This window comes from Lipotes vexillifer, unplaced genomic scaffold, assembly GCF_000442215.2.
Source record: "Lipotes vexillifer unplaced genomic scaffold, Lipotes_vexillifer_v1.1 scaffold914, whole genome shotgun sequence".
NCBI classification, from domain to species: Eukaryota; Metazoa; Chordata; class Mammalia; order Artiodactyla; family Lipotidae; genus Lipotes; species Lipotes vexillifer.
This window is the reverse complement of record NW_006780388.1, coordinates 398,936-413,034: the sequence shown is the minus strand read 5'-3', so window position 1 is coordinate 413,034 and position 14,099 is coordinate 398,936. Positions and strand designations below refer to the sequence as shown.

Genomic DNA, 14,099 nt, shown 5'->3' with positions numbered 1-14,099 from the left:
GGACCGGGGCACGAACCCGCGTCCCCTGCATCGGCAGGTGGACTCTCAACCACTGCGCCACCAGGGAAGCCCCTATTTTGTTTTTTAGATTCCACATGTACGTGAAATCATACAGTATTTGTCTTTATCTGACTTATTTCATTTAGCATAATACTCTCTAGGTCCATCCATGTTGTTGCAAATGACAAGATTTTCTTTTTTTTTTTTTTCTTGCGTTATGCGGGCCTCTCACTGTTGTGGCCTCTCCCATTTGCGGAGCACAGGCTCCGGACGCGCAGGCTCAGTGGCCATGGCTCACGGGCCCAGCCGCTCCGCGGCATGTGGGATCTTCCCGAAACGGGGCACGAACCCGCGTCTCCTGCATCGGCAGGCGGACTCTCAAGCACTGCGCCACCAGGGAAACCCAAATGACAAGATTTTATTCTTTCTTTATGGTGTATATACAATAGTCCATTGTATATACACCACATCTTTATTATCCATATCTCTGTTCATGGGCACTTTGGTTGATTCCATATCTTAGCTATTGTAAATAATGCTGTAGAGAACATAGGGGTGCATATATCTTTTTTTAAAAAATAAATTTATTAATTTATTTATTTTTGGCTGTGTTGGGTCTTCGTTGCTGCGCACAGGCTTTTCTCTAGTTGCGGCAAACGGGGGCTGCTCTTCATTGCCGTGCTTGGGCTTCTCATTGTGGTGGCTTCTCTTGTTGCAGAGCACGGGCTCTAGGCGTGCGGGCTTCAGTAGTTGTGGCTCACGGGCTCTAGAGTGCAGGCTCAGTAGTTGTGGCGCACGGGCTTAGTTGCTCTGCAGCATGTGGGATCTTCCCGGACCAGGGCTCGAACCCATGTCCCCTGCATCGACAGGCAAATTCTTAACCACTGCGCCACCAGGGAAGCCCCTCTGCCCATTTTTAAATTGGGTTGTTTGTTTTGATGTTGAGTTGTATGAGTTCTTTGAATATTTTGGATTTTAGCCCTTTATCAGATATATTGTTTGCAAATATCTTCTCCCATTCAGTAGGTGGACTTTTCATTTTGTTGATAGTTTCTTTTGCTGTGCAAAAGCTTTTTAGTGTGATACAGTCCCATTTATTTATTTTTGCTTTTGTTTCCCTTGCCTGAAGAGACATACCCCTCAAAATTTTACTGAGACTGATGTCAAAAAAAAAATACTGCCTTCAACTCAGAAACGTGGCTTGTCCTGGGATTGCTGCGGGGTGGGTGGGTGGTCAGTGTCCCCGAAACTTGGAGGGTCTCAGTGGTGCTGCCCCTTGCCTGACATGACCCTGTCCTTCCGCCACAGCTTTCCGGGCCCTTCTGCAGATCCGGGCAGTGAGGAAGAAGCCAGGAGCCCTGTCCCCCATCTCCTTCAGCCCCGTTTTGGCCCAGAGCATGGACCACGATGAACATTCTGTAAGTGCCTCTTCCTTCCTGCATTGAAGGGTGTGGGGGTGGAGAGAGGAGGGGCCTGGAGGAAGCCCCTGCCTACTGTGCAGGGCCCGCCTTCATGTTAGGACAGTGCCTGGCTCCTGGTGGGGCTAGTCTGGTGGGAGCCAGTAGGTCAGGAAGCCCTGGAGGTGTGGCCAGGAGGAGGCTGCCCAGGCTCTGCCCTCAGGGTGGTGCCAGGCCAGGACCCAGACTATCTGGCCAGCATCCCTGCCTCCCAGCTCTCTGGGCCTCTGGCTCACCTGCCTGGTCCCGACGGGTAGCTGTGAAGATGCGTGGGTGATCCAGGCTGGGCCCAGTGAGCTCTGGCTGCCGGATGGCGTTGCTTTTGCCAATAGCAAGAGCCTGAGATGCAGGTGACCCTTCACTGAGTCTGAAGGGTCGTGGTGTCGTCACCTCTGCTCCACCAAGGTGACCTTGAGAGAGAGGTGGGCAGAGACAGAAATGGGGAGGGAGAGACACAGAAATGCAGAGACATGGAGAGACAGATACGGAGAGAGAGAGAGAGAGACAGATGGGGATGAGGTTCAGAAGGGAGATGCTGAGAGATGGGCAGACAGGGAGACACAGGAAGAGATGTGGAGAGACACACCGACAGGGTGGGGTTTAGGGGGTCGCTGAGGTGGGCAGGTGGGGGCAGAAGGACCGTGGACGGACAGGGGTAGGCCCGGCTCCCGGCTCCCGGGTCCCAGCTGGCTTTCAGCATTGTCAGCCAGTGAACCTATTTTATTGGCTCTCGATTGAGGTTGTTTGGATCCAGTGATTCTTAGAGGCCCTGCCAGCTCTCTAAAAAGGAAAAAGAGGTCTTCCCTGGTGGTGCAGTGGTTAAGAATCCGCCTGCCAATGCAGGGGACACAGGTTCAAGCCCTGGTCTGGGAAGATCCCACATGCTGCAGAGCAGCTAAGCCCGTGCGCCACAACTACTGAGCCTGCACTCTAGAGCCCGCGAGCCACAATTCCTAAAGCCCGGGCGCCTAGAGCCCGTGCTCTGCAACAAGAGAAGCCACCACCATGAGAAGCCCGCGCACCACAACGAAGAGCCCCCACTCACCACAACTAGAGAAAGCCCACACACAGCAACAAAGACCCAACGCAGCCAAAAATAAATAAATAAATAAATACAATTTATTTTAAAAAAATAAAAAAATAAAAAGGAAAAAGAGCCAAAGCCCTCTGGATTGGCGTACCCACAGAGGGCGCCTGCCCCAGGCCAGCAGGTGTGATGTGTTCAGCCCAGCATTTCTGAAAATTGGGCCAATGTTTAAAAGTCTAGGAATTTTCCTTAAGACTCAGATTTCTGGCTTCTCTTTCAAAATCTGAAGGTGTGGTCTTGCTGCTGGATCAGGAGCAAGGCTGCCCCTCAGGTTGGGGTGCCCGTCACCCCACTTCTCCCGGGCCAGCCACACTGTTTAGCCTGTGGGGCCCATAGGCATCAGGGCTTCCGGCTCTGAAACCAGGCCCTCAGCCATTTAACAGTGGACTTGTTTTCAGAACAGCGAGTACTTTCTCCAGCACCATGTTTTTGGTGGAGAGAAGAACAGTACTGAGTTGTTCCTGACCCCGAGAAAGGAGCTTTGCTATTCCACGGAGGGTGGGCTCAGGTGGTGGGTTTTTATTGTCGCCTCTCCGGGTTTCTGTCCTGGCATCTGAGGGTCAGGCAGGATCCTCCCGTGTTTATCCTTCTTGTCCTGAGAGCCAAAGTGCCTCCCACAGTGCAGGGCAGCCTGGGGCTTGGATGGTAAGCTCGCACTCCAGAGGGCCACCGCCTTCCTCTCTGGAGGTTACAGTCCCAATTAAAATTGGCCCTTGTTCTCTGCCACATTCCCTGCACGAGCAATTTCCACGTAGTACTAGAGTCCAAATTGGGCATTTCCTCCAGTGAGTCTGTTAAGATCGCTGCAGAATGGGGATCATCGGGGGCTTTAGCCCCACCTTTAGGAGTTAGACTTGGTGATGAGTCAATGAGGCTGTGCTGGGACCTCCAGGTCCCTTCCCTGTGCCCAGCCAGGCCCACTTGTGGGCAGCGCTTGGCCACTGTCAACACCTGCCCTGGCCAGGACCTGCTGCTCAGGGTGACCCAGACCATGAGTGGCCGCTACGGACGGGGATGGGCTCTTCCAGAGCTGCAAGGATGTGCAGGCGCAGCCAACCCAGGCCCAAGGCAGAACCCATGCTCAGCCAGGTCCCCATGATTTACATGCACGTAGAGTTTGCGAAGCGCTGGCTCATGGCACACCTGGAGACCAGCAGACCAGGGATACCCCAGCCAGCCAGCTCCAGCGCCGCATGGGGGGTGGCAGCGGTAAAATCTATGATTTTTATCTTGACAGTGTCCCTTTAAAAAATCAAAGTCGCACCCTGCCTCACTGGCCAGCAAGAAACCTAAAAGGGAAACAGTAAGTGTGTTTGGCCCTGTGGCTACGTCTTTGCCCTGTGCCCTGATTATTGTACCAGTGACAAGAATGGGAAGTCACTTTCACCCCAGGCTAACGTGTTCTGTTCATTTAATCTGTCAAATCCACTCTCCCCAGTCCCGGCGTCCCTGCCCAGGAAGGGAGTTTTGTGGAACAAGCAAAGCTCAAGGTCTGTCGGCAGAAAGCGCCGGGCGCCCCTTCTCGCCAGCTCTGCTTCTGCCCGTGGTCTCCTGATGCCCTGTTTCCCTTTTTTTTCTTGCTGGCAGTGGAATGACGGAGGCGGAACTAAGGCTGCCGCTCTTGTTGCAAACGTCCCTCGTGCTTGCTCGTCCTGCATCCCTGCTCTGCGGGCCAACACTTGTATTTCTCACGTTTTTCCTGCATCTCAGGGAGCAGACAGCATGTGGCGGCTGGGCCGGGCCTCTGCCTGGGTCTCCGCTGAGCCCCGGGCCCCTTTGGAAAATGGTAGAGGGTTGGGGTCACTGAGGGTCAGCCTAGACAGAGAGGTTTTCTCCCTGTTTCGAGGGGCAAGGGGTGGCTTGGGACAAATGCAGGCACCGTGGTCCCAGGGAACCCAGGAGGTGCTCGCTGAGGACAGAGAGCACCACCTGGCTCCTCTGCCTCCCCCTGGTCCCTAGGGTCACTCTGTCACCTCCCTAAAGGGCAGCTCCCTTCCTTCTCACAGGTCAGCCAGGCAGGCAGGAGTCCCATGTAGAGAGCGTTGCCCTTCACCTTGTTCACGAGAGTGAGGGCAGGTGGCTGCCCCTAACATCTCCCTTTGCCTTTAACCCTAAAGCAAGACTCAGCCTATTGATTGGATCTACTCCCAGAGAGGATGAGACTGGTCCTGAGGAGGTGCCTGTTAGGCTCCCCGGAGCCCATATCAGCCCTGCAGTTGCTCGTCCGGCCCAAGAAGGGTCTCTAGGCTGGGCCCCCGTGTCGGGCAGGTCCTCCTGGCCTAGGCCACACACTCCTACTGGCTTCTTCCACCTCTGCCATGGCTTTGCTCCCCTCCAGCCCCTGCCCCCTCCTCTCACTAACACCTCTCTCACTCTCTGCGCCCACCAGGCAGGAGCAGAAAGCCAGGTAGGGGCTGGCCAAGGCCCTCTCTTCCTCCATCCTGGGCACCGAGTGGGCCACTTGGGTGTCCTGGGCTGCAGCTGCAGCTGATGGCCGAGGGCGCCCTGGGCAGGGGTGTCCGATGCTGCTGTGGAGTTCTTGGCGCCCCTCTGAGGGAGGGGGATGTGAGTCTCTGGAAGGTGGAGTGGACAGGAGATGGTCAGAGAGCAGGCTCTGGGGAGCAGACCATCCCTGGGGCGCCAGGCCGGCGTCTGGGGCTTTGTGGCCATGGGCAGTGGGCAGGGCGCCTGGCCGGCCCGTCCCTCACCTGCTCCTGTCTCTGCAGAGCTCCGACAGCATCCCGCCTGGCTACGAGCCCATCTCCCTGCTCGAGGCGCTCAACGGCCTTCGGGCCGCCTCCCCAGCCATCCCCTCGGCCCCCCTTTATGAAGAGATCACCTATTCGGGTGTCTCAGACGGCCTGTCCCAAGCGAGTTGTCCACTTGCTGGGATCGATCGGATCATGGAAAGCAGCCTCCAGAAGGGCAAGCTGAGGAGCAAATCCCCTGACAGGTGAGACCACCACCGGCAGCCCCCTGGGGAAGGTGTGCGGGACCCTCCAGGTGCACCTCATCCACCTTGTTTGTGCCCCACAAGCCAGCCCTGGCCTTGCTTGGCGATTACAGGATCATCATCACTGATGTAAGGGACTTTCGAGGGCCACATGCCCAGGGGCCGGGCAAGGGTCAGTCCTGGTCCTTTGGACACTTGGAGGTGCCAGCGAGCAGCCCTGCTGTGTTTAGTCTTTGCTCAGACGTGTGCTGGTTTTCTAGAAAAGTATAAAGGCACAGGTTCTATAAAACTCCCACGGCCCCTGCGCCTTATACGTGTGACAAAACAACTCCAAAGATACAAAAGGACACATGGGTCTCTCCTGCTGTTGCTCAGCCCTCCCCGCAAGCCTATACCATCGCGGTTCCCCTCTCCCCTGCAAACAGTGCTGTGTGCAGGCTGCAGGTGGAGGGCCACCTACTCCCCAGGCCTAGCGCACGTTGGCTGGCCCAGCTGGGGCGTTGGCTTGGGTGGGGTTGGCGTTGCTCATCCTCTGTCCTCCGCCCACTCTGTCCCCAGCACCCTGCGGTCCCCATCGTCCCCCATCCATGAAGAGGATGACTCGGAGGCCCCGCCCCCGCCGAGCGGGGCAGGGGTGGCGCTGAGCAGCTCCCCCGAGGTGAGGCCCCTGCCCGCCCTCCTCAGGCGTGCCATTGCCATTTGTCCTTCCGTCCCCACACTCCACCACTCCCTCGCACTCCTCGACCTTGGCTGCTGTGACTTCCCCCAGCCTCCGTTTCCTCATCTGTTGGGTGGGTGCTGTTGGGTGGAGTCCAGCGAGGGCCGTAGGAGGAGCTGTGTGTGACACACCCAAAGGCGCCGCCTGTCCTGGACCCAACTCACCCTGTGTCCTCCCCGGCCACCTGCAGCCTGGTGCCCAGCTGTCAGCACCAGGGTCCAGGCATGTTTTTCCTTTGTTTCCTAGAGCTTCATAACGGAGGAGGTTGACGAGACTTCATCACTAAAGCAAGGTGAGCCCTCTCCTCCCTGAGGCCCTGGTGCTCCCTGCCTGGCAGGAAGCGGGGCCTCTAAGTCTCTTCCGGAGGTTTCTCCAAGCTGTGTTAGTTGCCCTCCTGGGACCACACACTTTGGTTCCTACACGGTCTCATGGAGGACAGCCCTGGGCCGCTCCTGGTTTTCCCTCCTTATCCGTTCATTTAGTGGTAGCAGCCCTTTTTCTTCCCGCCTGGATCATTCTGGCCCTGGTCGGTGCTCTATGCTCCTGGGCTTGGGCTGTGCCCCTCCCTCCAGGGCAGGGTCCCACCGGGGTCTCTGGGCCTTGCCCAGGCCTGGGGTAGCCGATGGCCGGTGGGTGCGCAGCTCAGCCAGGCCCCTCCCTGGCGTGTTCCCTGTGTAAGGGGCCTGGTGCCCCTCCTGAGCAGAGGTTTAGCACTTGGCAGCCCCCTGGGGTCCAGTCCCAGCCGCCGCTGCCGGCACTGGCTGTGAGTGGGGAGGTGACGGGAGGTGGGAAGACGCTGTTCCTCTGCAGTCCTGGTCTTTCCTCCCCGTGTCAGACAGATGAGGAGACTGAGGCTCAGGGTTGGTGTCGGGGGAGGCCCAAGGCCCTTTAGTTGAGAATGACAGAGCCAGGGCGTGGCCAAAGTGTGGTCAAGGCCCCCAGAGCAACCTGCAGCCACCCTGGCGCTGTGACCCCCTCCCTGCTGGGTGGCCCCTGGCCGGTGCTGCGCTGGGTGACCCATGTCTGCCTGCAGGCCGCTGGGCAGGGCCTTGGGCCTGGGCATGGTGCCAGGGTTAAGGTGTCCCCCAGGAGCATGGTGTTGTCACTTCCCACCCGGCGTGCAGGGCCAGGTCCCTCTGCCTCTCAGGCCTAAGCTTCCCCACCTTCCATGGCTGTGGCTCCTTCCCACCTGCACATAGCATGTGCCAGGACTGGGGGCCTTCTGGAGGCCCTGTCGCAGGATCCAGGTCCCTCTTCTGCCTGAGGGGATGCCCCCACAAGCACAGTGCAGGTCCCAGGCTGAGAACTGATGTGTGAGAGAGAGGACACCCCCCGTTCCCCCACATGTGAGCTCCCTGCTGCGGGCCTAGGGGTCAGAGGGCTGAGCACCCACCTACCTGTCCAGGAAGATAGGAGACAGTCAGATCTATTACCATTCCATGTTGTCTTTTAAATGTGGGTATGTGATGTTTTTATAATAAAAACAAAATAAAGCCCCACGCTGGTGGGTAGGAGAAAAGGAAAGAGAAAGAAAATAGACGTCTACCTCTGGGTCCTGGGAGAGCAGAGGGGGAGTCAAGGGCGGGGTCTGGGCCCCAGGGTGGGGTCTGGGGTCCCACACTCCTGCCTGCCGGTCCCCAACCTGCCCCTTCCTCTGCAGGAAGCCGAGTGCCATCTATCGAGAATGTCCTGCAGGACAGCAGCCCCGAGCCCTGCAGCCGAGGCCAGCCCAGCGCAGCTGCAGACATCTACCTGCCAGGTAACGGCACTCGGCCGGTGGCACTGGGAGCCTGCCAGGCCTGGGGGAAGCCCACTTCCCCGTCCCTGGCTCTGAGCCCATGCTTCTTCCATTGACCCGCAAAGCACGGCCAGGCCCGGATTACACAGTCACCCTGCAGCCCCTGGTTCTTTGGGGCAGAGCTTGTGCCCGAGGCCCCTTTTCATCCCGGAGCCAGCTCAGCCTCAGGAAGGCAGAAAAGGCTTCTTGTTTAAGGCCAGGCGGGCAAATCTGGTCCCACTGCCACTGCTATCTTCCTTCATCCCTGGGCTGTGCTGGGTGCCCCAGCAGCCAGGCCTCTGCCCAGGCAGCTGAAGACGGAAACCTCCCTGCTGGCTGCAGGCCTGGCGAGGGCCAGCAGGCTCCACCACTGGCCTGGGGCTCACGGGCTCCCTGGTCCCGGGTGAAGCAGCATGTCCAGGCCAGGGCAAGGGACACGGGCTGGGGCACTAGGTGCCAGCGAGGCCCAAGGGCAGCAGGAAGGGGTCTTGCGTCTCCTCGCACCCCTTCCCAGGCCCCCACCTAGGGCCCTGTGGCCTTAGCTCTGCTCTCTGCTCCTCTGGGTCAAGATCCTCAGGTTCAAGTCCTGGGGTCCAAAGACGGGACGGGAGTTGGGATCTCTCAGACGCTTGTGCCCAGGCCTGCTGGGACACCACCTGAGGTTTCCGGAATCAAGATAAAAAGCCACGTTGCCCTCAGAGCCTGGCTGCTTCCTCGTGGCTGGGAAGCCCCTTCTCCTCGCCCCTACCTGTCCCGGGAGCCACCACTGTCTGGTCCCCTGGCCTGGGCATTGGGGGAACTGTGATGTGCTTTGGTCTGGAAGGGCCTCTTGTTCCTGGGATTCTGGACGAGCAGCGGCCTGTGCAGACAGAGGGTGTGGTTAGAGGACAGCGGGTCCCCAGGTGTGAGGAAGGAGGGCACTAGTTGGTTCGTTGACACACACGGGCCTACCCAAAGGAACCCCTGGGTGAAAGCTGTGTCTAGGACCTTAAAGTAACACAGGATTCCAGAGGACTTAGTATATCATGAGGATGAAAACCTGGTCAGGGGCTGAGGGGCGGTCAGGAGAGGGACTCAGCTTCCTAGAGCCCTGAGTGAGTCCTGACCCTGTAGGCGGCCCATGGGTGTGGGTGAGGGCACCCTGAGTGCACGCAGCCTCTGCGGTGCCACCCCTCACTTCCCACGCCTCGAGTGGCCCACGGAGTGTCCAGGAGCTCAGGACAGGCCACAGCCGGCTGGCCCAGCCCACGGGTGAGAGCGGGACCTCTGGCTCTCTGGACCCCCCAGTGCATGTCTTGGGCCTTCTTTAGGTCCACACTGGGGGTGGAGGCAGTCGGCTTTGGAGGTGGTAGAGGAGAGGCCACAGAGGCCAAAAAGCTGGCTGTGGGGCCTGACCGGACAGCAGGGTGGGGCTGGTTCTCGATGCCAGAGCAGAGAGGAGGCTGCACGTGGGTGTCCTGTACCCCCTCCTCACAAGCATGGCTCCTTGTACCTGGGGGGCAGGCAGGGGTCCTCGTGGACACGCACACCTCTGAGTCGTCCATTCCCACGCCTCTTCCTCTGTTCTCTCCGGGCTTTTTTGCTTAGCAGAGACCCTACACATCTTCCACATCAGTGTGTGTGTTTAAGAATGCACACACGCAGGGATCTCCACTCTTTTTAACAGCACCGCATTCTCTGGCTGGATGGAGCGTGATTCAGTGAATCTTAGCGTATCCTGTAGATAGGAAGAAAGGAGATGGGGGAAAATTCATAAAATGGAGAAATCCTAGATGTCCAGCATCCCAGCAGCCCTGTGGGGTGGGGGCCCTTCCTGGGCTCCGCTGTGCCCAGCCCCCAGCCCTGCCCCAGCTACCTGCATCCTTCCCTGGGCTGGGTTCCTCTTCATTAGCACTGGGCCCAGAGCTGTTTCTCAGGAAGCGTTTTCAGCACGTGTCTCTTTTGTGTCAGCACATCGGTTTGTGTGGCATTTATTTCCATCATATCCCACCCCCACCCTGGCACCTTGTCCTAAAGCCAGTGCCTCTGCCCTGGAACGTGCCGGTCCCTCTGAGCGCTTTGCTAACCGAGCTTCCGTCTCTCTCCTCCTCTGCGCAGCCCTGGGGCCTGGCTCCTGCTCCGGTGGTTTAGAGAAGTAAGCTGGTACGTGACGCATTCGCACGCGGGGCGGGGGCTCTGCGGGCGGCCTTGGCAGGGTGCTGGAGAGAGGGCCCCAGCCACCCTCCCTCTCCTGCTCCCGCTGGGGGTTCCTTCCCATTTTCCGGGCTCCTTCCACAGCCGTGTCTTCTCCGGGGCCCTGGATTCAGAATCCAGAGTGCTCCAAACACCAAGGCAGAGGTGCCCCTGAGAGGTGGTCCTGCAGGGTCTGATGCTGGCTTTTGGAACCAGAGGATTTCCCATCTGGACCAGGCAGCCCAGTCAGGCTCTTGCAGCCTTGAGGGTCCCGGGATCAGTGACTCAGCCCTAGCTGAGACCCTCCCGTCGCTGACAACTAGCCTGTTCCCCCACCCACCTCTGGAACCTTCCGGAACACCAACATGCCCTGATGTCAGTCTGTGAGGCGGCTGCGTGAAGTGGTCTCCGCACCTAACAGGGAGGTGCCCTCTCCCTGGGCGACCCAAACAGACGTTTTACAGAAGACAGTTCTGCGAGCACCACTGGGAGGGGACGCGCTGGGGCCCCTGCCCCTCCCTCAGGTGACAGCAGCCTCGCCAGCAAGTCTGGAGATAGAGAACCTGGCTCCTTCGGTGGCCCAGGGTTTCCAGACGAGTGTGGGTGGGGTCGCACCGCGTGCTGTGTCGGCCTTGTGGGACGCAGCCCTCCTCCCGGTCAGCCGTCCTGGACCCAGGCTGCGGGGTCCATCCACCCACTGCCTTCCCCCACAGACCTTTCTCGTCTTCCTTGATCATTCCTTGTGATGAATCTTACTCTCTGCTGAAATAGGACCTGACACTTTTATTCTCATCCGTGGGAGATGTTGAGTGTTGCCACTTAGGTAAAACTTCCGGAAGTAGGAAACGGGTCAGACCCGGCTGCTAGGAACTGTATTTGTCCTGTGTGCTGTGTGTCAGAGCTGGCTTCCCACGTGAAGCCATGGCTCCTAAGAAAACTGTCCCTCACCGAGTCCCCGAAGTCTGTTGCAGGGGGCTTCTGGGTTTGCCATTGAATCCACCCCGGGGCTCCTTGTGCGGATGGGCACGGCCCTGAGAGGTGTGCAGCTCCCCCCTGCACCAGCGCCTGGAGGTGGCCTGAGCCAGGGATGGAGCCCCTCACGGCATCCTGGAGGCGCCATGTGGGGATGGCGGGAACAGCCTCCAAGGAGGGCAGGCAGGGGCTCCTGGGGCCGCTCTAGGCGCCCCTCCACCGGGGGTGACGGAGTTCCAGCCAAATTCAGTGGCCTGTCGGAGCCCAGGAAGCACGGAGCCGGCACGGGCGGGGCACCCGGGAGCTGGCAGCCAAGGTGCCCCATTGCTTTCTGTTCCAGGGCAGGGGCTGGGGTCACCCGGCCCTCTGTGTGCTCTGCTGCAGACACACAGTGGGGCAGCTGGTGGGGACCCAGAGCCTGGCGGGCAAAGGGAGCGGTGAGGCGGGGCAGCTCAGCCGAACGTGACCCTCCTCCCTTTTTCCCGCCTGCAGGATGGTCCACCTCCATGGAGACGCCCCGCAGCCTCCACACCGCCGGGCCCCCCCGGCCTCCACTTGGTGGCCCCAGTCCTGACCCTGGGGCCGCTGAGCTGACCCCACTCTGAAAGCGTGGCCAGGCTGGCAGCATGGAGCCCTCAGCTCCCCAGACTTGGCCGAGGGGCTGCCCGGACTCCAGCATGACCCCTGGCCTCTCCAGTCTGCACGCCCTGTGTGGTCACTGGCTCCGAGGGGCCATGTGACCCTTGATTGAAGAGCACAGTTGACCTTCCTCTCTGACAACCCCCTTTTTCTACGGTCGATGTATTTATAAATGGTACAGGATGAAGGATGGCGGCTTTCTGTCCTGGGCGCTGAGCTCTGGGGTTCCTCCCAGACGTCCTACGGGCTGATCACCCACGTACAGCCTGGATGGGCCTCACCCAGCCCCCAAATCCGTAGGGGGCCCGTCAATGCCCGAGAACTCAACAGAGTGCAGTCTTCACAGGAAACGTCACGGGGGCCTTGTGGGAGGAAAGGAAGTGGGGTCCGAGTGTCAGTCAATGAAGGAAACAGTGCCTGTCCCCTCCCCATGTGCGTGTACCCTCCCCCCTCCCTACGCAGCCCTGTGGGACCACCTCCCACAGTTTGCCCCCCGCCCCCCCCGGGTGGCTAGGCAGTCAGGCCAGGTCTGGGTCTGGCCATTAACAGCGGTTGTGTCCAGGAGCCCTTCTCTGAGCCCCACACCTTCTCAGAAGCGGCCTAGTCCATGTCGTCAGACCCTCCGGGTGGGGGGCTCCACTCGGCCGGTGGCGCTGCCGCCCACCTGCCCCGGGAGGGCCTGAGCGGCTTCTCCGCTCCCTCTTCACCACGTAGATGCCACTTAGCGTTTCTCTTTGATTTGTTCTGTCTGGGACTCCTGTGGTGGGACCTGCCAGGGGATGAGGGTCCCATCTGAGGTGACCTCGTCTTTTCTTAAACTTTCTGGGTAACAGAAAGGCAGAGGGGACGCTTGGCCTTGGTGCCCCCGGGTGAGAGCTTCCGCAGCAGGACCTTGAGCCCAGTGGGTGGGTCTGCAGCTCCCGGGTGCAGACACTTTCCTTGCAAGCGGGAGAGGGTCCCGCTTCCTGAGGAGCTGCCCTGGGAAGGAGGGTTCTGGGGCGGCCGGCTGCACAGCCTGAGGCTCTGTTGAGTGGGGCAGTCGGGCGTGGATGACTCCTTTTCCCTCCGGTTGAGCCTGTGAACAGAGGCCACACTTGGGGCAGCCTGCCCTGGCCCCTTGGCTCCCTGCCTCCCCTCCCCTCCCACCCACCATGTGTTCATGGGTGCACGCATGCCGATGCACACACACACATGCACACACACACACATGCACACACACAGGCACACACACACACAGGCACACACACACACAGGCAGGGCAGCCGTGTCCCTCTCCTCAGCCCTCTCCTCTCACGGCCATGCCATCGATATTGTGCCAGTAACTCTGAAGGACAGGATGCAGACTGGCCTGTCTTGTACTTGCGTGTGCTACCATTTGATGTACTCTGATTGGCTAGTTTTTGTTCGTTTTTACTGTCTATTTATAGTAATAAAATCATGCAGCAATATCCCACCCGCTCCTTCCTCCGTGCACAGCACCGCAGGACTGAGGCTGTTTCTTGGGAGGCAAGACAGCCGAGTAGCTGGTGGCAGCTCTGACGCCCTCACAGCAGTGCAGGTGCCAACTTGTGGCTGCAGCCTCTGTTCCCTCATGTATAAGATGTCTGCGAACTACAACTTCCAGGAGGGTGTGAGGGCTGCTGTTATTACTCTTTTGGTCATCATCGTGCTGATTGTTGGGTTGGAGCAAAGGAGGGACCCTTGGGACTTGGCTCTGCCTCCTGAGCAGGTGGCAGAGCCCAAAGCCTCCAGGTGTGCGAGTTGCTTCGGCGAGTTGATTCACCCCACCGCCGTGAACTGAGTGCCTGCTCTGCCAGAAGACAAAATGGGCAATGCCCCCGGAGCCTGTGTTCTAGTCAGTGAGACACCACGCAAGTAATCCAAGTCTTCCCAGGTCTGGTTACTGTTAGGAAGAGAGTCAGTGGGTCACAAGATGGAGTTGATTTAACCTGTGGCTCGGGAGGGCTTCTCTGAGGAGATATTTCAGCTGAGCCCTGAATGCTGCCAAGGAGCTCTCCGCAGAAGCGCACCCCAGGCAGGCGGCCCAGCAAGTGCAAAGGCCCGGAGGCAGGAGTGGACCAAGTGTGTCCAGCAAGTGGCTGAAGCATCAGAGTTGGGGGTGTGAGGTGCAGACACCTTGTGGGGTAGTTTTAGTCAGAGGCTTCTAAGCAAGGGAGCAACTTTCTCCAGCTATCATGTGGGGAATGGATTGGAGGGGCAGGTTTGGCTGCCAGGATGCTGGAGCCCAGCCAGGGCCCTCTGCTTGGTCAGCCCTCCCCTGCCCAGTGAGCAGCCTCCCCGTAGGGGAAGGCTGGGGCTCCAGA

At 59.2% G+C, this 14,099-nt stretch overlaps 1 protein-coding gene across 3 annotated transcripts in view; it reads left to right on the top strand.

Moving 5' to 3' along the window:
- MGRN1 (mahogunin ring finger 1) overlaps positions 1-11,741 on the top strand; it is a 55,640-nt gene extending 43,899 nt beyond the window's left edge. Inside the window, exons 11-17 of one of the 3 annotated variants that reach the window (XM_007453462.1) lie at positions 1,309-1,418; positions 3,782-3,847; positions 5,271-5,497; positions 6,056-6,155; positions 6,462-6,507; positions 7,876-7,974; positions 11,629-11,741. In XM_007453462.1, the coding sequence (XP_007453524.1) occupies positions 1,309-1,418; positions 3,782-3,847; positions 5,271-5,497; positions 6,056-6,155; positions 6,462-6,507; positions 7,876-7,974; positions 11,629-11,741 (761 nt within the window). Of the gene's footprint in view, positions 1-1,308; positions 1,419-3,781; positions 3,848-5,270; positions 5,498-6,055; positions 6,156-6,461; positions 6,508-7,875; positions 7,975-10,089; positions 10,131-11,628 lie in introns of those variants that run through there. The other 2 variants (XM_007453464.1, XM_007453463.1) reach the window with 2 other exon arrangements.
- Positions 11,742-14,099: the final 2,358 nt, after the last annotated feature.